The 26,379-nt window shown below is 37.0% G+C and overlaps 4 protein-coding genes across 5 annotated transcripts in view; 2 read left to right on the forward strand and 2 right to left on the reverse strand.

Annotated features, from left to right (window-relative positions):
* LOC127860409 (beta-galactosidase-1-like protein 2) overlaps positions 1–21,021 on the reverse strand; it is an 86,167-nt gene extending 65,146 nt beyond the window's left edge. Inside the window, exons 1-4 of one of the 2 annotated variants that reach the window (XM_052398472.1) lie at positions 20,395–21,021; positions 18,266–18,334; positions 17,883–17,978; positions 17,477–17,585 (exon numbers count right to left, since the gene is read on the reverse strand). In XM_052398472.1, coding sequence (XP_052254432.1) covers positions 17,477–17,585; positions 17,883–17,978; positions 18,266–18,334; positions 20,395–20,747 — 627 coding nt within the window. In that variant the 5' untranslated portion in view covers positions 20,748–21,021. Of the gene's footprint in view, positions 1–17,476; positions 17,586–17,882; positions 17,979–18,265; positions 18,335–19,085; positions 19,433–20,394 lie in introns of those variants that run through there. The other variant, XM_052398473.1, reaches the window with a different exon arrangement.
* Positions 1–26,379, forward strand: part of LOC127860418 (nascent polypeptide-associated complex subunit alpha-like) — a 415,045-nt gene that overhangs the window by 106,891 nt on the left and 281,775 nt on the right. The window lies entirely within an intron of this gene.
* Positions 1–26,379, forward strand: part of LOC127860412 (uncharacterized) — a 395,662-nt gene that overhangs the window by 52,516 nt on the left and 316,767 nt on the right. The window lies entirely within an intron of this gene.
* LOC127860404 (macrophage mannose receptor 1-like) overlaps positions 24,733–26,379 on the reverse strand; it is a 68,589-nt gene continuing 66,942 nt past the window's right edge. The window contains exons 45-46 of the mRNA XM_052398461.1: positions 26,131–26,263; positions 24,733–25,519 (exon numbers count right to left, since the gene is read on the reverse strand). Of these exons, the coding sequence (XP_052254421.1) occupies positions 25,305–25,519; positions 26,131–26,263 (348 nt within the window). The 3' untranslated portion in view covers positions 24,733–25,304. The remainder of the gene's footprint in view (positions 25,520–26,130; positions 26,264–26,379) is intronic.

Here is a 26,379-nt window from a genome sequence, read left to right on the forward strand (position 1 = left end):
CGATTTTGAAGTTCTGATTCTTTAACATGTTAATTCAAACTTGACCTAACAATACATTCCGCTTTAACATTTGCGAATAGCAATTAAAACAAAACATTTAAGCATGTTTTTCTTCCTGTATTGTTGATAACTTTCAGTGTGATATGAAAACTTCAAAGTACATGTATAACATAAACATAAGCAATGGGTTATAGTTCGCAAACTTAAATCTGAACAGATAAGCACACAACACCGACCAATAAGACGTGTATACGTTTTTCTTTTTGCTGGATGCAAGCATGAAACTTCATTTACAAATTTATCCTAAGCGTATTCTTAAGTATTCCTGCATACACGCATATATATAATGCATTGTACGAAAAAGAAACATTCATTTTCTTATATTTGCAATCACTGTATTGGACTAATAAAGAAAAATACTGAATCTCATTCAAATTGTTTTTTGCGATATCATGTAAGTAGTATATGCATAACTTTAATACATATCCGTTCATGTTATGAACACATAACTAGCCTATAGGTTATCTTACACTAATTCCGATTCCCATAGGGTCTCATTATAAAACTGACAACTTTCAAGCATTTTTATTGCATTTCCGACGTATCAATTTTCCTAACCAAGTATCATTTCAAAAGTGGATCTGTCCTCTTCCAATTATTTCAATAAAAACACAGCGTCTCTCAACTTGCACCCACCGAAAAATCATTTCCCTTTTTCGCTACACATATTAAATAAATTACTACAATTTGTTTCAATATTTTTTCGTTTCCATTTGAAAGCATTTCAGAAAATGGTTAAGGAAGGATTCAACTTAATGTAAAACTAAAATGGATTTAAAAGCTATTGAGCCTGTAAAAACATGCTAAATATATAAACAATTAAGAAAAAAGTGTGTACGTATTTTATTGTATACACTGACAAGATATAATACATGTATAAATACATATGTATAAAAAAACGTACATAAACTATGGAATATATAACAAGTTTTAACAAAGAAACGTATCTAACGAATGCATTTTATAAAAGTTACTCTAGAATGTTTCTTTCAAGCACATTTATTTCACTGGAGACGTTAACCAGGTCCTCATTACAGAAAGACGTTCTTGTCTTCATGAAGCTGTCCAAAATCTCGTCGGATACGGGGTCTCCGTTTCTACATAACCTATCGAATGCATTTGTGTTTTCAATCAAGCTATCGTCCTCGCAACCATCTTCGCCCATTTTTGAAAACGAGCGGTTGAATGAATAATCAAACTCATCGATAACACCCGTAACTGCGCCAGTCGGGAGTGAGAATCGAGATGCCGGAAGTGGGAATCTTGAAGAGCACCTCAGATCAGAAAATGCAGGTTCTCGTTTGAGCGTCGTGGTTCGTGCAAAGTCGATCATATTGGATGGGATGATCTCGCTGTTATCGGAATCTTCACTCTCTGTGTCCGAGTCGCAGTATCTCTCCCACAGGAAGCGGCAGCGCTCCTTTTGGTCGTGGATAGATGATAGGCTTTCAATGTCGATCCGTTGACGTTTTCTGTTTGACGTTAGTGTCTGGTCGGCCAGAAATCTGTGCATAATTGCGCTTTTACCCCGGTATTCATCCAACTGTACGTGATACTCAGTGAGAGTACAGTCCAGACTACGTCTTTGTGCACGTTTGACAGCGACGGGCGTGCTGTGTCTAGGACCGTTGACGTCATCCTCCAGTAGAACAGTGCGATGGCGGTTTTTGGTACATTTGCTGGTCTTTTTCTGATTGGATTCCCTACTTTTCTCCCCACTGCTGATAGAGTTGTATCCGGTATCTGTGGAGGAGATAGTTCCTGTGGAGATGGCTCGATTTGACATCGTTCTGTGCGGTGTCGTGAACTTACTTTTTAGTGACAACTTTGAAGTTATTTTAATATCCACGCCTTTCTCCGCTTCAAACGAACATTTGATCTCTGCTAAACACGTTGTGCTGACTGTTGTTTGCTTGAACAGACGATTTCGAAGTAACAGCGCCAGTATCTTTTTCGATGGCGCTTTTCTTATTAAAGAGAATGAACCTCGTTTTGATATTGCTCCTAAGGACTTTCGTGACTCCTGCTTCTTCATGTTTGATCGTTGGATAATAAATGCAACATTTTTTGAAGCTGCGTTAGCGCGCCACGCCTTCAGCAGCTTAGTTTTTCCCGGAAGTTCCTTTTCATCACCTTTAACTGACAGGAATACCGCTAGAGGCACCTGGAGGTTAGGCAGCTTGGCGATGACGTCAGAGCACGTGGTCGTCTTGGAGACACTCTTCATAATTCGCGCAACGCCATCTATGATGAACGGAATCTGTTGCGATTTCTTCGACTTTGATATCTCCATCTAGAATAAGCATAAAGACGATGTTGGATAGACGAATTAATCATAGCCCGAGCATAATAGCTTCAGTATGTTTTGTGTGTCCGTCCAGTAACAGACAGTTTAATGCTTAAGCCAGTTTACTTATTTGCATTTAGTCTTGAACTGCAGGAGAACCAATCTTTTAATTGTCCAACAATGAAAAAAGTTACACCTGCGCGTTAAATGTTGCTTCTTAAAAGAATTCTGGCTCGCATTCTGTTATTACGTAATATAAGATAGAACATGAATAGTAGTTTTGCATCTATCAATCAGGATTAAGCCATATGACAGCAATACACATTGAAGGTGTATTGTGTGTACGCGGTTGGTGTCTCTTGTAGTATTAGAGAACCAATGTAATTGTAACTTACCTCTTTATCTATTGCACAGAGTTGCACAATATGCCGCGTTATTGAATTGTTGCCGAATACTTCGTAACTGTGACACGATTGATGGCGGTGTATTTTAGTAAACCTCCTTTATACTTCTCAAATAGGATACTTAAAGATAAGTCTCAAACTCAACGGGTCTACGATTTAATTACCCGTACTCGAGCATATCAGATTTAGGTCTCATCTTGTCACTACAACATTATAGGCTCTTATTATAGAGTTAGAAAATTGAAGGCTTCATTCTTTAATTAACAAGATACTAATTAACACCATCAAAGATGTGAATAACAACACGGGTTCGTTGTAATCTCAGTATTCCTATCTAGATACACATGTGTTCAGCTAACATGCGTGATATTAAACAATATTTATTCTTACTACAGCATAATTTATAAACACAAAGTGCAATTAATACAATACTAGGTAAAATAGGTAAAATAAAAAACAACATCAAATTGTAACGTGCAATTATATATTGCACACGGTACTCGATTCTTGATTTGCAAGCACCTCATGGCATTAGAAACGGTATTCATAACAAACATCTCGATAAAACGCGGCTAATGGGATGGGGATCTGATTGTGTTCTTTTCGCTCAAAGTTTTGACATCATTATAATCATGAACATGCAAAGCGCCATATACCGTATTTAATTTGTATTAACTAAATCGTATACGTATACATCATGGCCCATATTCACCAACACAATTAAACTTGAGAATGAATAGCGTTCGCGTAAAACCAGGACAAAATGAGTCGCGTTCTGAGAACACTGGGTATAATGCATGTGCGTAAAGTGTCGTCTCAGAATAACCTGTGCAGTCTGCACAGGCTAATCAGGGACGACACTTTCCGCCTAAATTAGATTTTTGCTAAGAAGAGACTTCGTTTAAACAAAACATGTCATCAAAGCGGTCTGCAAGGCTAATCTGGGACGACACTTTACGCACAAGCATTATGCCCAGTTTTCTCAGAACGCGACTCAAATAATACGGATTTAGATATACAGGGTACAAATGCTGTACGGATACGCCCGTTCAGTGAAGTATTCTTCGGTTCTGTAATGTTCGTTGGAGTCTATACGATTGTCGCTAAGAGCGTAGAATACACCCCCATATGGCAAGAGGTTCGACGCATAATCCCAAGAACCTAGGTTTTCAAATGAGAACCAAGGTTCTTGTGAAAACCTAGGATACCAAACGAGAACTAATTTCTCAGAATGAGAACCTAAGTTCTATGTGTCTATGAGAAACTAGGTTGTCATGAAAAACCTAGTTTCTCATGAGAACCTAGGTTCTCGAGCGTAAACTAAGGTTTTCAAATGAGAACCTAGGTTCTCATGAAAACCTTGGTTCTCATGAGAAACCTGGTTTCTTGGGATTTCATAAACCTAGTTTCTCATGAGAACCTAGGTTCTCAAGCGTAAACTAAGGTTTTCAAATGAGAACCTAGGTTCTCATGAAAACCTAGGTTCTCATGAGAAACCTAGTTTCTCGGGATTATGCGTCGAACCGCTTGCCATAAAAAACTCTTACCTAAACATAGGTATAGAGCACTAATGCGTTTTTCCGGCGTAGCTGTTCTACCCAGCTTTTCACCTTTAATGACTTTACACAAGATAAGTATTGATGAAAAGCATCAAAGGGCGTCGGGAATTTCAGTGTAAAAGGAACTCAATGAAGTTACATGGAACGATTTTTGTTCTACAGTTGTCTCCCATTGCTTGGTACACGCTGGCGGCATATGTGTAGAATGATAAGCAATAAACGTGAAACAGTGAATGTTACTCCCCAAGAACATTTTTTAACAATGTTCAGATAATGCTAAGTAATATTCAACGAACCCTGTAGGAAACTTCTCGAGGAATGAAATTAGTACAGTAATCGGTCGACATTGGTCTGAACACGTTAATACAAAATTGAACTGTTTATGATATACATCTTTAATTGTAAATATTATTTTGAGACTAAAAGTTGAAACAAATTCAGATCAATCGTTACATAATACATTGTTACAGAATTTAATGAGTTTCAGATATTCAGTTCCCTTGTTCGGGCCTCAAACGACTGTACGGTACAGTTTTCTATTTTAAGTTTGTCTGTGATATAGTAAGCAATCATTATGGTATAAATAAAAGTTTTATCTCTATTGATAATGTTTAATAATGTATTATTCAATCGTAAGATATCGGCAACACTGAGAGAAAACCTTATGCACTACAGACTTTGTAAACATATTTCAATAACTTGAGATATCTGCAAAAATAAAGTTCTTAACGGCGTGTTTTCATTCTGTCCAGCCCGTGTGTAATCATATGTAAATCCCATTGATCCTGTGCCCTGAATAATATCTGTCCCGTATTCCAAATGAGCAAGTTTACGCCGTCCGACGCGTTATTTCTGAACACCTAGGTTCTCATGAGAACCTAGGTTAGGTTCTCAGAGAACCTACGTTTTCAGAGAATCTAGGTTTTCAGAGAACATAGGTTCTCAGAGAACCTAGTTTCTCATGAGAACTTAGGTTCCATGAGAACCTAGGTTCTCATTATGAGAACCTAGGTTCTCTGAAAACCTAGGTTATAGGAGAACCTATGGTTCCCAAATGAAAACCACGGATATGGCAAGCAGTTCGACGCATAATCCCAAGAACCTAGGTTTTTCATGAGAACCTAGGTTCTCATTTGAAAACTTGGGTTCTTGAAGCCATGTGCAATCATCAAGCGAGAACCTAGGTTCTCATTCTGAGAACCTAGGTTCTCATGAGAAACCTAGTTTCTTGGGATTATGCGTCGAACCGCTTGCCATACCCCCAGCCCCATATTTGTTTAATGTTTTACTGCGCACCAAACAGAAGACAACATATTTCTTATTGGGCTTCATCAGAGTATACGGATGTAGAGGAATATCTGCTTCGATATGTCTTAAAATATATACGGATGTAGAGGAATATCTGCTACGATATGTCTTAAAATATATACGGATGTAGAGGAATATCTGCTACGATATGTCTTAAAATATATACGGATGTAGAGGAATATCTGCTCCGATATGTCTTAAAATATATACGGATGTAGAGGAATATCTGCTTCGATATGTCTTAAAATATATTTCCATACGATGCGGCTCATTATATATTACAATGACAACCCAAGTAATTTGCATTTTTTTTTAATAATGTCGTATATCTTATAATTTCTAAAGATGGGTACACGTATTTAACTGAATTGATCTAACAATATTATCATATATTTTAATGTAGCAATTTAGCATAGTATATGTTTTAATTTAATAATATGTTTATAATTTATAAAGGACAACATCACTAGCTATTCCCATTAAATGTTTCTACATTGCAAGCGTGTTTAGGGTAAGAATGATTTATTTTTATAGATACAGGTACAATTGATATGTTTTTACTATCTTTTCAAATAGTTGTTGTACTACATGTTCATAAACAAAAGACATCATACATTTTCATGTCATAGATTTTTATCTAAGGAAGACACGTTATTATGTACTGATATCGAGGCATAAGCGGGTAATCACGTGATAATTAGACTTTAATTACCAGTCCAGTCAATTAAAGCTACCCATTCAAAGTGCAGGTTTGCACCATTGTTAATTGGAACCTAAAACAATTCAAAGTTTGTAACCTTATCTGATGTAATTAGCGACTGCAAATGATGAGACGGACTGGTGAAATGTGAGCCCCTGCTTTCACACCCAAAGATGGTATATTATGCGCTGTAATTCAAAGCCAAGGTATTCAGTCAGTAATTTGAAACTTTAAGAACGTCCTTCAAATAGCAGCCTTCTTCAGTTTATTTTTGCTGTTTTTGTTCTTGCTTAATTGAGACTTCTGAGATATCGAGGTATGTTACATGTGAGGATATTGTATACATGAGATATCGAGGTATGTTACATGTGAGGATATTGTATACATGAGATATCGAGGTATGTTACATGTGAGGATATTGTATACATTTAATAGTAACAAAAACTGCAATTTATTTGCAAATGCAAATACATCTATGTGAATATTTACTAAATAAAACTAAAAATTAATAAGAACATGTAAAGTTGTTTCGGGAGTATACCTCTTTTTTTTCAAAATCTAATTTGTGTGTTAATGTGCATGCATATATCCAAATTTCCACTTGCTATGGCCGTTACGGAAAAATTAAGCAGCAAAATCTTTATAAAGTAAATACAAAATGAAACTCTAATGCGCATTGTAAATTAATGTAAATTATTGGCGTAAAATGACGTTATCAGAAATAATCAGACTATAAATTAAAGGCAAGGAGGGCGATAATTATTACGTACCTCCCTAATGACAGGTCTATTCCCCGTGGGACTCGATAACAACAAAAACAACTGTTACTGAAGAATGAACATTCCCTGATATACATCTTAATGTTTATTTTCACCACCCAAAATCGTCGCCAAGAATGTCTTTAGATTGATATCGCTAAACAATATCTTTATTCTGCGAATTTTATGTCTTTTTAATATTAACGCTATCGCGTCAAAAATGTCGCGAGTATCTTGTGGTCAAAACTTGTTTAGCATTCGTAGATTTCACATGTTAAGCTTAGAATACTGGATATAATGGTTCAAAACAAATAATGAAAGGATTTAAACTGCGAAACACGACCTCTGTTAAGGTAAGCTTAAGCGTCTGCAAAATGCATTGAAGTTGCAACACCGTTTTAAGAATTTTAATCGATTACTGGCTATTTGGACACAATACGAGTTTCCTGATGTAAATTCGAGTTCGTTAAATAATAATGATATTGGATATTGTTTAATGTTTGTCGTCTATTTATTCCAGATGGCAGAAATTCCGTTCATCATAGATGGCGCTGCGCGGATTATGAAGAGTGTTTCTAAGACGACCACGTGCTCTGACGTAATCGCAAAACTTCCTAACCTCCAGGTGCCTCTAGCGGTATTCCTGTCAGTTGAAGGTGTCGAGAGGGAACTTCCGGAAAAGACTAAGCTGCTGAAGGTGTGGCGTGCTAACGCAGCTTCAAAGAAGGTGGAATTCGTCATCAAGCGATCAGAGATTAAGAAGCAGTTGTTGAGAAAGTCGGGTGTTGGCGGACCAAAGCGTTTAACACGAGAGTCGCTTAAGAAAATCTCAGATCTCGCTTTCTATGTTCGCTACCAGAAGAAGAAAGTAGAAGTTATAAGATCTGCACAATACCCAAAAGTAGAAGATATACCACAAGAGACTCGTATGAAACGTCTTACCACTCACGCGTCCACCAACAGCATGGACGCATTCCTCGCCAAAGCTGATCTGGACGAAATGGCGCGCTTTCTCAGTTTCTGCGGACAAGTGACAACGGAAAGATTAACCGGACACTCTGCAAAGAGGACCCAATCCACTACTCAGACCGAAACAGCTGATCACATGACCGCCATGAAACTATCGCTGAAACGGAAGTTCAACGCGCCCAGCAGCACGATGTCTACTCGTTCTTCCTCCACTCGAACCGTCAGTTCCACAGACACCGGATACCAGTCCGCCCCAAGTGAGACGTCAAGTGAAATATCAGAAAGTAAATTCTCACACAAACGCCGCCGCACCGTTCTACTGGAGGATGACGACAAAGGCCCCAAACATAGCACACCGGTTCTTGCATCTCGACAACAGAGACGCTCGCAGGAAAAACTCGAATGCACTCTCACTGAGCAGTACCTGGAGCGGATGCAGGAATGCGAAGGGAAAAGCATTATCATGGACAAGTTCATGGCCGACCAGACCTTGGGTGCCGGAAATGACGATCATCTACCGACGCCTACTAGTCAGCGTTTCAATGGTCAGTGCCTGCCGGTGTTCCGTGACCAACAGGAACACTGCCGCTTTCTGTGGGAGAAATACTGCGACTCAGACACAGAGAGCGAGGCATCCGATGGCATTCAGAGTGTTCCATCACGCATTACAATGTTGACAGAAAAGAGGTCGCTGAGACGCGAGTCTGCGTTTACCGATCTGCGGAAATGCACTGAGTCAAACCGATTTTCGCTTCCGGCCGCAAAATTCTCACTTCCGACTCGCACCTGCGCGAATGACGATTTCAACTATTCATTCAACTGCTCCTTTCCAGCCATGGACGAACATCAAAGCGTGGACTTCAGTTATAGCTTTACGGACAGCGAAGGAAGTGACGTCATGTGTAACTTCCTACGCAACGAGAATTGCGCATCAGATGAGATTTTGGACAGTTTCATGAAAACGAAAACCTCATTTTGTGAAGAGCGATTCAATCTGACATCCTGCGAGCTCACTGAACTCGAAAGAAACATTGATGGTCACGAGTCCATCTTTAGCAATTACTAAACGTTATTGAGCTATATGTTGTTACATACTAGAACGAGTAAACAGTGTAAGTTGAATGGTTGGTTTATCTCACCAAGAGTGCTAAACAGATACGTAATACGTTGTTATTTGATGTTTGTTGTTGTTATGTTTTGTTTTGTAAATATTTATAGTCTACTTGTATTCTAAAGTGGTAATAAAGTTTTAATGTCTAGAACATGCGTTCTCATTCACTATATTATTGATACCAATGTGAAGATTATTCGCAAACGTTAATTCATAATCTCTCTATACCTATGTGCAGAAAATCGCAAACGTTATTTCATAATCTATCTTTACACTGGGGGCTGACGAGGTCAAATCGTAGTCCGTTTCGCTACGACGTCGGGTATAGGTTTTACTACGAAAACATTGTGTAAATACACTTCTTAATCAGGCGAGTTTCATCTTTTCTGGTGTTTATGGATTAGAGAACGGAACATACAGTAATAGTATGAACTTATTTTCAATAACAAACTAATAACAAATACGCGTAATTGCAACCTTTAAGTTTATTTTAAGCTAAAATCGAAATATTTTGATTTGAAGCAATGCATAAGGTGGTTATTCTGTTAAAATAGCTAATTACGGTTACTTAAATAAAATAAAACTACATGTTTCTTTGATTCAGTGTACATTACACATTTTAAAGTGCAAAACAGGTTGCGAACATATTTTTTAATTATTCAAATGCTTTTTTTCGAAGGAAATTACAAGTCACTTTATGTATAGGTTTCGCACAGAGTAGGTATTGGTTGCGCAACGAAGTACAAATATAATGTATAGGATGCTCAACGAAGTTTCTGTATCCATTTCAGGACAAATCACATGCAGTTTGCAGTTACTGCAGACTGCCATTTCCCAGTGCAAAAGATGCCGTGCTTCACTGTGCGCATGAACATCCAAACGAAAAGGTTGAACCCGGTGAAAGCCGGTAGAGTCCCGGCAGAGTCCTGGTATACCGTCACTACGCCGACACTCACCGGGACTATACCGGCATCAGACCCCGGCAGAGCTGCGGCAACGCCCCGGTTTAACCGGGACTCCACCGGGAAAATATTCAAATGTTTCATACCGGTTGTTCCCGGTACAGTCCCGGTTGTTCCCGGTGCCAAGCCGGTCGTTGCCGGTCCTACCCGGTGACTCCCGGTTCATCCCGGAGGTATTAAACATTTTAATACTTTCCCGGTGGAGCCCTGGTGGAGCCCCGGTTGTCCCCGGTCGTCCACGGTTCATCCCGGTGGAGCACCGGTTCATCCCGGTAGGGCCCCGGTTCAACCCGGTAGATGCCTGATCACGCACTGGGGCTCCGCCGGCATCATAGTGAGACTGGGCCTTAACCGCATTGTAACACGAGGTAAATTTACCGGCTGTCATGTACGCAGTAAACAATAACCTGTGACAGAACCCACTGCCACACCTTTACAACAATATATTGGTTATGCAATTGCGGATTTGTGGAATTGGGGTCCTACTTTCCACACCTTACGGCTGTTACAGGTGTGGATTTTACAGGTAAAATCATGTATACGAACATGAAATTCATCTCAAAATTAGTTGACGATAACCGATTTTCAAGAAAATCGCTTTGATATATACAATGTAAAAATCAAATTCCGTATGAGATAAATAATGCTCGAAGTTGGGACATGGGATTTACTTTGACATAAGCAGAGTTTTGAGATAAGCGAGTTGGGGATAACGAGAATCGAATGTTATTTGATAAAGAGTACCGTATGCTGAAAACATATCGTCGGTCTGTATCAAAATGAACGTATAAGGGATTGTCACGAGGTAAAGATGCGTAATTTTTATTGAGACCGACGACATTAGGTTATCGACTTTCAACTGTCATCTTATATTATATGGATTTTCGAGTGTAATCGTTTCATTTGGCCTAGTCGTGAATTTAATTATATCATAATAATGTGCAATACAATGTCGACTGTGCGCTTCGAATCATGTTGTGCCGTTGTTACTACCTCTTCCTCAAAGGAAACATCCAGCCACTCCATGACTCTGTATTAACTTTTTTTTTCATTATTTTGCCTTCGAGAGATAACCAATACGTCTTCTGTGAGAAACGCATACACGCTAAAGCGTTGTCGTAGCAAGGCTTATACGTATACTGTCAGAGACATGATCATGCCTAATAATAATATTTAGCCTTTATTTCTGATAACTGAGTCACCCTACACATTTCTAAACACACCAGTGGCTTAACGATACATAGATCAATATGGAAATTGTAAAATTGTGTTAATTAAACACAGTTGTAAACCTTAATTGCATTTTTAAAAGTGAAACTTGACTTCGCTTTGAAAATCAGCGGTATATTTCATGTTTAACCGCATAAACCAGACACATCTTGGATTATAATTTGATGTAACAAACCTATGAAATGTCATTATGCTTAAATTCAGAGTTTTGTTATTAGAAAAGCATGATTTTACATGTTTAAAACACAATTTTCGACTAATCCGTTCTCGATGTCATATGTTTTTAAACAATGTTGTCGTAGTAAAACATATACCCGACGTCGTAGCGAAACGGACTACGCTTTGACCTCGTCAGCCCCCAGTGCTTTATCCCATTTTCACCGCGACATTGACGGTATAACACGTTGTGGAATATACTTGCTTATATTCAACACTGTGGAATATACCTGTCGCGTGCAGGGACTTCTTTTTAAATGACGTCATGCGATATGCGCTTAAATTAGGTCGATATTGTTTGGTTCATTGATCGAATTTTAAGGTCACCCATAAGAAGAAAATGTGCATATTTTGCAGAAATATATATATATATATATATATATATATATATATATATATATATATATATATATATATATATATATATATATATATATATATATGACATATTCACCAAAAGAAATGTTGAAATAAAATATAAAATTACACGATTTTTGTTTTGTTATTTTTTTATTTATATTTACTTTACCACTGAATTATTTTTCATAAGAAACTAAGTCGACAAAACTTAAGCTTCAAAATTATACGACCTTCAACCTTTAAATCTAGTCATATGACATAATTTTTCGCCATCCGTATAATGAATCAGCTGATTGATGGCGTCATAAAATGACATACTTATTGCGTCATTTCCCCATTTTTTTTGACGATTTATTATAAACGCGACTTATTTCACATGTTTTCTACATGTACTGTATGTCGACATATCTGAATTGTCAATTGATCACATTTTCCTTATTTCGTGTAATGTGCATTGTTTATAACCAAAGCATATACTTTTGACATTTAACTTAAATATTAAGAATGTACAACAAGCCATACACATATCGCACAGTTCATGAATAATCTGCTATGTTTGCTTTCCTATTTAATTCACGTTAGGCATAGAGCTGTGTAAAGTATAAGATGGTAAAAATAGCACCACACTGGAATTGGGAACGTCCCATTTTGTACACGGGTATTTTCTACTCATTTATCTGTTTTGTACTGGAATGTTTGCCATTCTTTGTGTATTTATATATTAAATTATTTTCTCGTACAATAAAGGCATTTACCATAGATAAATAAAACAGTGTGCAAGTTTAAACATAATTATGTTTGTATGCAGAAATCTGCAAATGCAACCGAGTTTACCAACGGCTATTATTAGATAAACTGCTCCGGTTCAATTGAACAGCAGTAATGTAGAGTACATGACGTAGCGTGTGACGAAGAAGACAGTTGATCGCGTTCATAAACTCATTTGAATAAAGTGATAGAATGGCATAAGGGTCTTTATTTAACTATGCTAAAATAATTATTAAAGACCCTAGTCCAAATAATTAGACGTAAGCTACCCCGCTTACGTCTAAACGGCTACCGTCGTTTTCCTATAGCAAATTGAGTTCAACTTAAACTTCAGTTTTTCTCGTTAAATCTTTGCTAATGCATAAAATTATCATTAATTAGACATAAATGTGAGCGATTACCTCTTAAATGTGTAAAAATTGTGCTTTTAAACCAGTTATGTACATTTTTAAAAATAAACATACACAACACACGAAGTGTGTTTGTCGTTTATAGAATTACATTGAATTATCTTGAACGAAATTATTTTTTGAATAGGTTACACATAACCAATTGTTGTTGTACAACAAACCACATCACTTTTTAGCTTTCTGTACTCTTTAATTAAATGAAACCTATATGTGTGTGTTAAAACTACCAGTTGTATCGCGGAGTGTATATTGATAGGAGATGAATCGAGTATTTGACCCTTACTGTAGTAAATTCAATCTTATGCAAAAACTATTCATCCGATTTTATTGGTTTATACGTTATCTTGTTGCTTATTAATTCCTTTTTCAAAAAATATACGTTTTAGTATATTCCCGTTGTTATTAATGGATTTATAGCGAGATAAACACAAGAAATACACATTTTATGTTTTACCACCGCGCGTTTTACCGTATTGTGGCTATCGATCTTGTACAATTAGCGTACAGCGAAGCGCCGAGGTTATACATTTTGATGTACCCACTCACGTCTTTTGTTGAATTATAGTTTCATTTCTCGGCTGATTTTGACAAATTATATATCATTAGAAAGCTAACGTTACGTAGTAAACAGATATATAAATATATATTAAGTTTTTCTTCTGATTTCGACAGCCCGGCGAGTTATAACTTTAACTTTTGCAAATATCATACCGTTTTGGAGTTTTAGAATCTAGATTTATGGTTGACATGTTTGTACTTAATACCAATTTGTAGCGTTATTCTGATTTCGACAGCCCGGCGAGTTGTAACTTTAACTTTTGCAAATATCATACCGTTTTGGAGTTTAAGAATCTAGATTTACGGTTGACATGTTCGTACTTAATACCAATTTGTAGCGTTTATATTTGTAGTTCAGTTTTAAAAATTAGATCTTGCTTAGGAGAATAGAATTCTGTATACGATAGAAAAAAAATGTTTAAAAACGAAAGTAATTAAGGAATGAAGGCGGAAGAAAGTAGCGCGCGTTCCTAACGCACTGAACTGATGCTACGGTCTTGGCGATTATGCTTTTGTTTAGAAACCGGCCATTGAATTTCCTTTGCCATGATTATTATATTTTTTATGGAATATATTGTAGTATTTTGTTCACGAAACATATCAATAAAGCTTATTATAAATTAATCTTAATAAATTAACGATTTCAGCTCTTGTTTATAACACAGAAAGGGTGTTAAATTTATGATGAAACAGCGTATATAGCGGACCCTCTCGATTTTATTCGGCTTTACATGCATACTTGAAATAAAATGGGTGTCAAAAACATTCATCGTTTGCTGTTAATTATCAACGAGGGAATTATGTATAATTATATGAAATGTTATTTACCTTAAATTATCAATTTATTAAAGATTCTTGAAAATCACGGTCGGTGTTACGCGGGTCATTTCGTATTTTGACATCAGGGCATCATGTCCAAATATTCAAAATCAGAATTTTTTTCACTGGGACGATGACGGCTTAGATTTAGACAGGCAGACAGGTAGTTTATTCAGACTTATACAACAATACATCGTGTTCAACTCAAATATATAAATTATTTTTACTTTTAAACGAATTGTTAGGTGATTACACATATAGCAGTGATGATTCTGAGAATGTTGCCATGTTTCTTATCCGTGTAATCTAGAGTCCGTGGTTTGAGCATTTTCATCGCGGTGTTCAATAAAAGATATCTCAATAATCTTGTTTATTGATAGATCTGTGGTTTTATTGCCCCTGTGTTCAGTACAAACCAATTATCTCGTTATGATCAGACACTGTGCCGACCAATACTAAATAACACTATGGTGTCATACGCCACAGCAGGGACCTATACTTGTGATCATGGAGTCTAAGTGCAAGACTTAAAAAAGTATGTTGTTTCGCTTGCGGTTGTTAAATCCAAAACGGGGCTTCCCAGCTGGCACAGCTGCTGATATTCGAATCTGAATACTTAAACTTATTCAGACCTTATTCTTAACCGTTGCGCGTATTACGATATCGGATTTTAGGCGTGAATACAACTCAGTGAAACTATTCAATTTCTTATACAACATTAAGCATATTAACAGTTATTGAAATTAACAATATCAGCGACATCTTTTTAAAGACTAAACACCTTTTCAAGTATCGAATTTAACATGTCAATAAAATATATTAATACCAAAAAAGGTTTCATTTAATACTGTTCACATTAAACCTTTAAACGAAAGTGTCGCTTTAACTATTTTCCGTGTCTTATTAAGCCGCGAATCGTTTGCTAAAAACAGTTAACAAAAAGGGCTACACGTTCTAATTCTTAATGAAATACAAAAAAAAGTATGACATAATTAATAACGTCCATAAACACACACGGCAAGATCAAAGTTTTAATGGAAAACTAATATGACATTCCACGTAAATTATTATTTTCGTCTAAATCGAATACTATATATATAGAAACAATCTATTTATAACCGACCAATGAGGTAACATTATGCAACTTTCAATTTACACAGTGCTATATGGCAACAATATGGAATTTGAACAGTGGTAGTGTTTTAAGGTCTGGACTATCATTACTTGTAAGTTTGTATAAACATTTTTCTAATGCAATTAGTAAAATAATGTTTATATTTTATGTTTAATAATTTATTGCATGATTATTCTGTGCTGTTATATGAATTTGATGCCGTTAAAGCTTCCGACATGAATTCATGTCGGAACGATGCTATTGCAAAATAACGTTAAACGATATGAGGTCGATGTAAATCGACCTCATATTTATAGGAGTATTAAAGACCCTAGATGCAAAATCGTCAATTATTAAGTTAAATGGATTATTAGATGGATTTTAAAGGATAATTAAAGGTAAGATACTAGTTCTTACGTGTTTTGATTATTGTTTGTACTTTTGTCGTTCCCTGTTCTCGGGGAAATGATTTTAACATGGGCGCCATTGATGCATCGGATCACACACGGCATACCCATAACATTTTATAAAAAACACGTTCTGCGCATCCTTAAATTCGTCGTCCGAAGTCGGAAAACGTATTGCCCTGTATATTTTGTCAAATAAAGTGTCAGTCGCTGCAATTGTCTGTTTACTCGTCAAAATTGTCAAGGTCTTCAATAGCTAAAGAAACTTCAGCGTACAGTTTATTCAGTATTGACAGACCTGTACAAAGTCGCGCCAGTCAAAAATCATAAAAAGCGACATTTAAAGTTATGGTAGCCAGAACAAGGTCGTCGATGGTGTACATGTATGTTGACATCGACAGCATTTTGTCAGGAGCAATCGCCGCCATATTGGATTTTGATCATTTTCTTTCGAAAATAAAATGAATTATAGTAAAGTAAAATCTTCTTTTCGCGGTCGTAATGTGTTAAAACTCGCATACTGCGTAAAATTGAATGCAGGCATATGGTGATATTTTTACTTGTTTTACAGTTTGTGTGTGAATTTTTTAAAGACTATTTTGCGTACCAGAACAAATACATGTATATCACTACGCATGGTTACATTTGTTAGATTTTAAGCGCTTTTATGACTGAATTAAAATTATTGTTAAGGTTATTAGATCTATTTATGTTAAATGTCACGTTGAAAAAATCAAATGGGATAAATAGAATACTAGGATTAGCGTTGAATACAGAGAAGTTTATGTTGCTCGGCTCGAACACCGAAAGCGCTCGCCAAGGCTCGCGCTTCCGGCGTTCTAAGCCTCGCAACATAAACTTCTCTGTATTCAACGCTAACCTAGTATTCTCTATATAACAATGTGCAGAAAATTGCAAACGTTATTTCATTATCTCTCTGTCTACGATCTGTAGAGCTCAAAATGAAGATTGGTAATGGGAAATTTGATATGAATTCGGCATTTTATTAACGTTAAAAATGACTTGGTGTGGATCATCCTCTTTTTATTTTGTATATGAAATCATTAGACAACTGACTTTTGGGTCTTATAACAACCCCGACATGGGTAAAAGAGTGTCAAACACCGCTGACAGTTGGATAATGTAGTAGCAAGGCAAAGAAGTCCTGATTTCTTAAGTTGCTTTACAAAATGACATTGTTGTATCTTGGTGTTGGTTCAACTTTGATCTAGGATGACGCTTTTTATTTAAATCTATTTATTTTAAGCTCGAATCCATCGTAAATCGTAGGATTATTGGGACACTCTCATTCCGTTTCCATGGTAAAAATGAGTAATTTGCATCTTACACAAAGAACTTGTGCACGCTCCCAAGGTGAGGGTCGAACATTTAGCGTTCTTATTGCTTAGCAAACACAATATTCAGCGATCGCCCCTTGGAACAGGTGGACATGCGCATGGCAACATAAACTCTTACCTGTAGATCCCTGACCAGAGGTAGCAGATGGCAAAAGTATCTCTCAACTGCCTCGATGTATCTTGGGTAATTACTGCGTACCTCCATGTTTGGGTCGTTTAGCAACCACCTTTATGTAATACAACGAAATATAACCGAGTTGTTAACATGCATACAACAAAGGAACACGTTTTAAAAGGGTCCTAAATTGTTGAAGAACAATTTATTTAACAACATTTTTTATTTGATTTGTAAGTGGTAAAACACATTCAAAAGTCGTTACTTGAAACATTGTTAAATTTACTAGTATTTACCTTCAATCCAATCGGGCTGTTACTTTTTCGACCGTGTAAGTATTCAGCAAAAAAGCCTAAATATGTAAGAATAGTTTCAATATACACGTCAATGCAGTTCATTAGTGCCTTACCCCGGCAGTCCTCCGAAGTCCCACTCCGAGCAGATATAGGGGCCAGGTCGGAAGATCACAAACAGCCCTAACTGATGGGCCAGGTTCAGGAATCGGCTTTAAGAAAAAACTCGTAATTAGAGCAGCAGAACATACAAAACACTCATCCTTAATCGTAATTTTATGGAAACTACATACAGAGGTCTAACGTTATCAGTATTTTTATAGTCTTTGTGATTCAAAACTATTGTGTGTGTTTTCATTTTGAACTTGATGAAGTTCCTCCACACCTGAGGCTGTATTGTGTGAGAAGCGCGTGTACTGACCAGACTGCCTCACACATATTTTACTAAAGGGCATATTTATTATAAGTAAAACTGTATAGCTGCTAAAAATATACATACGTAACGTTCAGCATTCCATCAAAGTTGAATTTCCCCATCTCTTCTTCGTGTAGGTTCCACGGAACGTAACTAAAAAAGACAAAAAAGACAACTGTGGGAAACATCTTTCGCCCCTACTAGTATTAGAAAAGTGCCACTCAGATTGGATGTTTATAGTTATACGAGTGACTATACGTGAGCCCAAAGTATTGGTTGTTGATTATTTCGCCAACTATTATGTCTGATTCTAAAATGCAAGACCAATGCGCCTATGTGTCCAATGGAAAATTTTCAGAGTGTGGATAACAAATATGACGAATGGGTACTGACCTATGTTTAAGTACAATCATTTTGATGAATGATACAATGCGTGCAATCGATTGAAATAATTGTGATTAATGAATGCATGGTCACGAAGTGATGATTAAATATAGTGAAATTCGTAGACGTCTTCCAAGATCGACCCATATGAGCACAGGTCCGAAGTAAACTGTCAATTATGTCGTTTTGTTGCGTTGATTTTATACCAAAGTAAATCAATTTCAACGATACGTTCTTCAGTTAACCTCGAAACGTTATAATTTGAAGCGTCATGAAGTATTCCTAAAAAAAAACAACAACAGGTAAACCTTAAGTACAATGCATTTTAACTTTATTTGAAATGCGCTTTACACTGAGAGCGCATTATTAATCATGAACGACGATACTAGTATACATTGTACTTCACAGACAACAATATAATATGTATATCATATTACAGCAACCAGAATAACGTGATATCACGCGTTATCTCATATCAGTTATCGGAAGACAGAATATCACGCACGGACGCGGTACATACGTTTCAACCGTATTACACCCGCACGCTTTCAGTTTCTGTAGTCTGTCCTCCCACATATCCGGGAAGGTTCGGAAGTAGTGAATGGCGCCCGACAATAATCGGAAGGGCTTCCCTGCCAGCTGGAATTGGGCCCCCGAGAACGTCAAGGAGCCCGTGCTGGTATATGCGGTATCCATATCACACAGCGAAGTGTTAGTATCCATTGCGATATTCGTAAGATAAGAGGGTTCATAAAATCCGACTTTTTATTCGTAACGATTATTTTTTTCTCTCCAAATCCGACGACTTTATGTATAGTGTAAAGGTGAGTTAAATCATCGCACACAGCGGGATTTGTTAGCGAGATAAGACATGCCTATTTGCGAATGTAAAGTAAATAACGTTCGAGTCGACCGATAAGATATTAGGCCTTCAGTATTTGACATACCGGCATACATTGAATTTATCCCATATTAAAACCCACCACCGAAACTATGATATATGGTGGGAATTTCGGATTTGTGCCATATCGCTTTTGGTTGTCGGCGAGTTGAAGGGCGATCACAATACATCAAGCCAGGACGACAAATATAAGCTCCAATACGACCATAATTACATTTTCGTCCTTAAGTTTCCGCTCAGATTTTGAATGAACTACACGAATTTGAATCTCCAGACGTCATGTGACGTTGTTCGTTGCCGAGTCCTTGTAAGTTGAAGGACGACCTGCGACATTTAATGTGGCACCAACTCAGTTTCATTATTATCTTAAATAAAAAGGGATGATTGAATCTTAATTGTACCGATATAGTAATATTCAAGTTTGAGCGAAATTAGAAGTGCTTTCATAGAAATGTATTTCAAATGTGCTGAACAAGCCAGCTTTTATGTTGGACAATTATTCGTTACTTTGGCAGATATGGTATGGGAACTAAGGTTCTATGCCAATAACCCGTTTTAATATTTTAATAAGTCTACCATATTTGGTACTGAGATACGGTGATTATTAAATGTCACCATTTCCTGAGTACACGAATTCACATGCAAGCGTTAAATTCAATAATAAAGTCTCATTGGAACATCGATATATTGTTATCGACTGTGACATAATAAATAATGACACAGTTAAACGGCAGATTAAACTATATATATTTATTTTTTCTGACGCTAACGTCAGCCTCATTGACTGTCATTTACAAATTGCCTGGGGCACGAGTTTTTATATTGGCGAAAAAGGTGCTCGGAACAGTGCTCATTAATTGTGCACACCGTGCACAAATAATACGAATTAAATGTGACAACATCAGCATATACTATGAAATATTTTTACGTTTCCACTGTGTTCATTCCGCAAGCCTTCAGTTTCCGCAGTCGGTCTTCCCAGCCCTCGGCTACGGTTCGGAAGTAATGAATAGCACCACTTATGATCCGCAGTTGCACTGATCCGTTCAGCACAAATGTTCTATTGACGAACGTCAGTGATCCGTTACTGACGTAAGGGCCGTCTGACGTGGTCGTCCGCCTGCCAGATGACGTCTGTGAAGCGATCGATCCAGTGGATGTGACGTCATCTTTAGGTTTCAAGGTATTGATATAAAGTGGCAGTGCAATTGCTGCGATTAAAAGAAACCCAGCACATATTGCAACTCCTTTTTCCGCTTTTGATCTTAAACAGCGCACCATATTTGTTTTTAAACAAATCAACACTTGCTGAACGTTTTGTATATTTTGAAGAAGAAATGAAATGATGTATAACTATGTTTTACACGGCACCATTTTAATAATGCTAATATTACGAAAAATGACTTTAATATCAAACTTCTTGAACTGTGGTCTGCGCGTTGAACACAGGTGTATAGATACCCGTTACCCTCGATTACAATTAGTACATGACACCGTTATCCACGAAAGTTTGACATTCGCCGATTATAAAAGAAACGTGCCAAACTATTTAAAACTGAACTGATTGATAAGTTATGTCAATGATAGTGGTCATTCTGGGTCCACCTAGTTAGATTGCAATAATCATTTTGAACATCTTACTTCAAACTTTGATTTTTTTCTACGTAAAGCTATGATAAAACCGTTTGTCTATTTATTTTAGTGAATAAATGAATCTAGTGAATCTGGATTGAAATTAAAAAATACAATTACATTTTTATATTGCGTGTGGTTGCCTTCGATGTGGCACTTTTTAATATATATGTTTTATGAAATGTATTATTGTTTAGCAGCTAAAGAATGTGTCTGAGTACATTATTGTTACAAAACGCAGAAAATATGGACTCGCTTGTTAAATTAATAAGAAAAAACGAAAACGTAATAATCATTTTTATGTCCCCAAGTCTATACTGGGGGACATATTGTTTTTGCCATGTCTGTTTGTTTTTTGGTTTGTTGGTTTGTTTGCGTCAAACTTTAACATTGTCAATAACTTTTGAAATATTGAAGATGGCAACTTGATATTTGGCAAGCATTTGTATTATATGGAGCTGCACATTTCGAGTGGTGAAAGGTCAAGGTCAAGGTCATCCTTCAAGGTCAAAGGTCAAATATAGGGGGGAGGGGCATAGTGTTTCACAAACACATCTTCTTCAATTGTGGTTTAGTGACAGAGAGACAGTTAAGATTGCAGCCCGCCGAAAAAGACATACAACGCGATTTTACTCCGAACGTCGCTTTCTCACACATGGTTTATATCCTGCAAAGAAAACAGAACAAGCCGGCTGGCTAAGCTGTTGATTGCCCATCGAATTTCTGATATACGGGTCGGATCATGTGTGAAGGTCTAAGGTAAACTAAATCGTATACACATTACGGACTGTTAATATACAAACTTATAAAAGGTAAATGTTTGTCTTACAAATTATGATGTACACGTACATACTAAAGTGTCCTAACCAAAGAGTTAGCGCTGGTTAAGCGTCATAAAAAGCATAAAGTCAGAGGCTGGGCATGAATGGCATTCCATACTGGGCGCAATAACAGAGTAGCACTTTAGACAACGACCATATTACACGAAATGCACATACGCAGTCATACCGAAAAGCCGAATGCGAAGCCAAGTCATGGATATATAGTTATGACAAAGCCTTAAAAATATGCTTAAAGTTATTTTCAGATAATTTTAGATTATTTGTTGACCAGGATGCAGGATTACGTGACTTTGTGGGAACCGGTAAATGGTGATTTTTTCGAATTACTTTTTAAAACAATTTTTTTTTAAGAATTTCAACTAGTGCATACAAGACAGATTTTTATGCTGCTTATGGCAATGTAAAATACATAATAATTACTTTAGTAACCACCGCTCACACATAGACCCCGCTTCTACTACGATCAAAGCGTGGCCGAAAACGTTGCCAATCGTGACACAATCGCAGGAGAAACGTAGTGGAGTCTTCATAAGCGCAGTATGATCGCGGTAGAGTCTTCATGATCGGAGAGCTCTACGCTCTCGCCACGGTTATTTTGAACATGCTCAAAACAAGCGTTGCGGGATCGTGGCCAACAAGAAACAAGAAGAAAAAGAAAAAAAGTCGAAATGAAGACCATAATATGCCAAATTGCTCGATTTAGACTCCCGATCGGCCTCAGTCCGCCCCGATCCAAACCTTTTTCAGATCGTGGCTTGATCGGGATGATCGTCGTAAAGTCGCTGCTCTGTGAGAACGGGGGGTTAATAAGCATGAGTTCTTGTTCAAAAATGTTACGTGTACTGCATTCATTTATACGGTTACGCTTTACGCAACGTTAAATTTTGTCACCGATTTCAGACGTAGTCAAGGATTTATTCTTATACCTGAAGATATCGGCACAAACTGCAAGGGAAACTGTCTTTTATCTACTAAAGATGTTTGCAAATGAATTTCAATAACTTGAGATATTTGCAAAAATAAAGTTCTTAACGGTGTGTTTATATTCTGTCAAGCCCGTGTGTAAACTCCTGAAAACCCCGTTGATTCTGCACCCTGTGACACAACAACTGTCATCTCCGAACGTGTGGACATTTGTACCGAAGTCTACACACTCATAAACTTCCAAATATGCAAGCCACTTTCCATTCTTATCGCTTTCATTCACCAACCTCTAAAGGAATGTATCAATACTCTAGCTAAAAATAGAATTGTTAAATCAAAATATATGTGTCGCGTTCTGAGAAAACTGGGCATAAGTCTTGTGCGTAAAGTGTCGTCCCAGATTAGCCTGTGCGGACTTCAGGGAAAACACTTTCCGCTTTTATGGTATTTACAATTTCAAGAAAGTCCCTCCTTATCGAAAATCAAGTTTAGGCGGAAAGTGTCGTCCCTGATTGTGGACTGCACAGGCTAATCTGGGACGACACTTTACGCACATGCTTATGTCCAGTTTTCTCAGAACGCGACTCATATTATATCTTACGTCATAAGAACAAATATCTTATCTCTTTTCAAATGATGATAATAGAGTTAAGCGTCAAAATCTGCAACGAATGCATTAATACAGACCCAAAACAATATCTCGGCATGCTTGCAGCATCATATTTTTATATTGTATTAGCATACAGAGAAGAAAACATTTGTAGCACTCTTTGCATTTATTCACAAAGTAATTTGTTTTAATTCGTGAATCTTCGATGTAACGACGAATATTCTGTTACATTAACCAAGCAAAACAAAATATTTGTGAATACATATGGTGCAATAGATATCGACAAACACTCACATTTGCATTATTTCCCTCCCCATGATATTGTCAAATATTTTGTATCATGCTCACAAATCGGCACCGAAAAATTAGCTCCACATCTTGGTCGTTATGGGCATGGGAGATTGAGCATTTATTTACATTACTTTGTTGTTTCTGTCCGAATTCTAAGGTTGTTAGTCTGAAGTTTTTGCTTTCGTGCCCAGCGACTTTGTCGTGACGTTTTTGGAAACAACACTATATATTGCGGTCTCGTAGGCCGCTATTTTTCGTTAGAATTTGAATCCGAAAACCATTAGAAATCGTTTTTTGACTAACAACGCCATAAGCTGTATTGGACCTCATTCTAAGGAAACATGGCTTAGTACATGTGCTTTTAGTGTCTACCCAAATTAGCCCGTAACACTCGCAGCTTTTCTGGTACTTTGCGTTTAAAGGAAGTTTCTTCGCAACAAAAACTAGTTTAGGCGGAAAGGGTCGTCTAATATTAGCATGTGGGGCCTGCACAGGCTAATCAGGGACGACATTTTTCGCACAGTTTCCCACTGTTAGGCTTAATTAAACATCGTCTTCCGACATAATAGAACTGCAAAAAAGTTCTTAAGTGCGGTCGCTCTCACGCAGAAACAGATGGCGGAATGGTTTTCCTAGTCGGCTTTTGTTATGACTGTACATGTGCATAGCGGGTTACAGAGTAGTTAATGTTGTTGTTTAAAATGCGGCTCTCTTTTTATGTCCAGATTGTGATGATATTTATTCTTGTGAACGACAGAGGGCTTTATGGAAATAATTACTAATGCATACATGCATTAATAATGATGATGATTGATGAGGATTGATGGTCTTTTTATCACAATATCTCGCCTTTGAAACGTACTAAAACGAGGCGCGATCACTCCTATACGTAAGTCCTCGTTGATTTTATCTTTTGGCTTCAAATCCACTGGACCAGTAATTACTCAGAATTAAGCAGGACACACGATGACCCAGAAACAATCTTTTACTATAATGATACACATAAATATTCACACGGATATATTACATTATTAAGCATGATAAGAATGGTAAAACATGTCCTAATTAAATACTAGTAAGTCATGTATTTTTATACTAAATTTTAGAGCAAAAGTAACACTACTTAAAAGTATCACCGTGCAAGGACAAATGTGAAAATTATGTAAAAATATGATAATCACCAATCATTAGGTGATAGATAAGACTTATTTAATTGAAACATTTGAATTGAAAAGCTTCCTTTCAAATGTGTTTCACTTACAATCTTTCACACATGGCGTCATACATGACGTCATAATTCACGACTTTAAGTCCAAAGTGACGCCGAACATGCACACATTGAATAAATCATGAATGCTAGTAGTTAAATTAACAATAATTTATTATTATCGTGCGAGTACAAATACATATACTATTCTCAAAATACAAGCAAAAATATTAAGTGATACATGCAAACGAACTCAGAAATTTTACAATAAAACTTTGCATTGAAGTGCTAAATTTTAAGTGTGTCTTTTACGGACAATATGACGTTATATTTTAAGATTCTGAGTCCAAAGTGACGCCATCTTTTTTGTCGTACAGAACGTTGGCGAATCCTAGACCTCCTTCCTGCGCAGTGACCGCGGGGGGTCGCACGATCCCTCGCCTCTTGAGTTCTATCAAACCCACACCGACCAACACAACGGCTATAAGACAGCCCACAATGATACCAACAATACTGCCAGTCTGCATGCCGGATGATTGGGTTTGATCTAGAATAAAAATGTTACATATGGTAATCAAGAAGTAAAAGATTCTTATGATATTGCATTCATATGGTATTCATTTGCGGTCTTCCAGAGTGTGTTTAACTAAGGCCGAATATTCGGTAAATACATATTTGTATTCGGCATATCATTATGTTCGACATAATACAAACTTACAACGACAGAATGTAGTTAATTAAAAAGTTTATATTTTATATAAGAAATCATATTGTACTTGATACGTTGCATACGCACCTTAAATGACTTTTAAAAGCAATGCTCATTTGTGTCAAAATGGATACCTTTTGAAACGACCACCTAGTTAAAAGAAAGATCGTAAAGGATATTTATTAATGAGTAACGCTCTGAAGAAATAGAGCTTATGCATGTGCGTAAAGTAACGTCCCAGATCAGTCCGCACAGGCTAATCTGAGATAACACTTTCTGCGTTAACTGAGTGTTCATTAAGAAAAGACTTTCTTTAAACGACAAATACCATAAAAGCTGAAAGTGAAGGTACTGTGTGTACTGCACTCGCTAATCTGAGACGATGCTTTACGCACAAGGTTTAAGCCCCTTTTTTCTACAGCGCTCCTCATAAAGATTATTTTACTTACTTTGAACTACGGGGCCCTGCTGTTGCAGCGGCTGCTTGGGACCAGGGCTACCGAGAGGAATGCCCGGATTGGTGAAGTAAGGCAATTGGGTTACTCCCTGTCCCGGTCTGGGAGCGATAGGGCCAGTTGGGGCCTGAAAGATGAACAGTAAGGATCGATGTCGTCATTTCGTCCTACTTCACACGTGTATTGTTGGAAGGTAAATAACCTGTCAACTTCACTTGGCTATTTAGGTTGACATTGAGTGAA

The sequence above is a fragment of the Dreissena polymorpha genome, chromosome 15 (assembly GCF_020536995.1).
Source record: "Dreissena polymorpha isolate Duluth1 chromosome 15, UMN_Dpol_1.0, whole genome shotgun sequence".
In the NCBI taxonomy this organism is placed as follows: Eukaryota; Metazoa; Mollusca; class Bivalvia; order Myida; family Dreissenidae; genus Dreissena; species Dreissena polymorpha.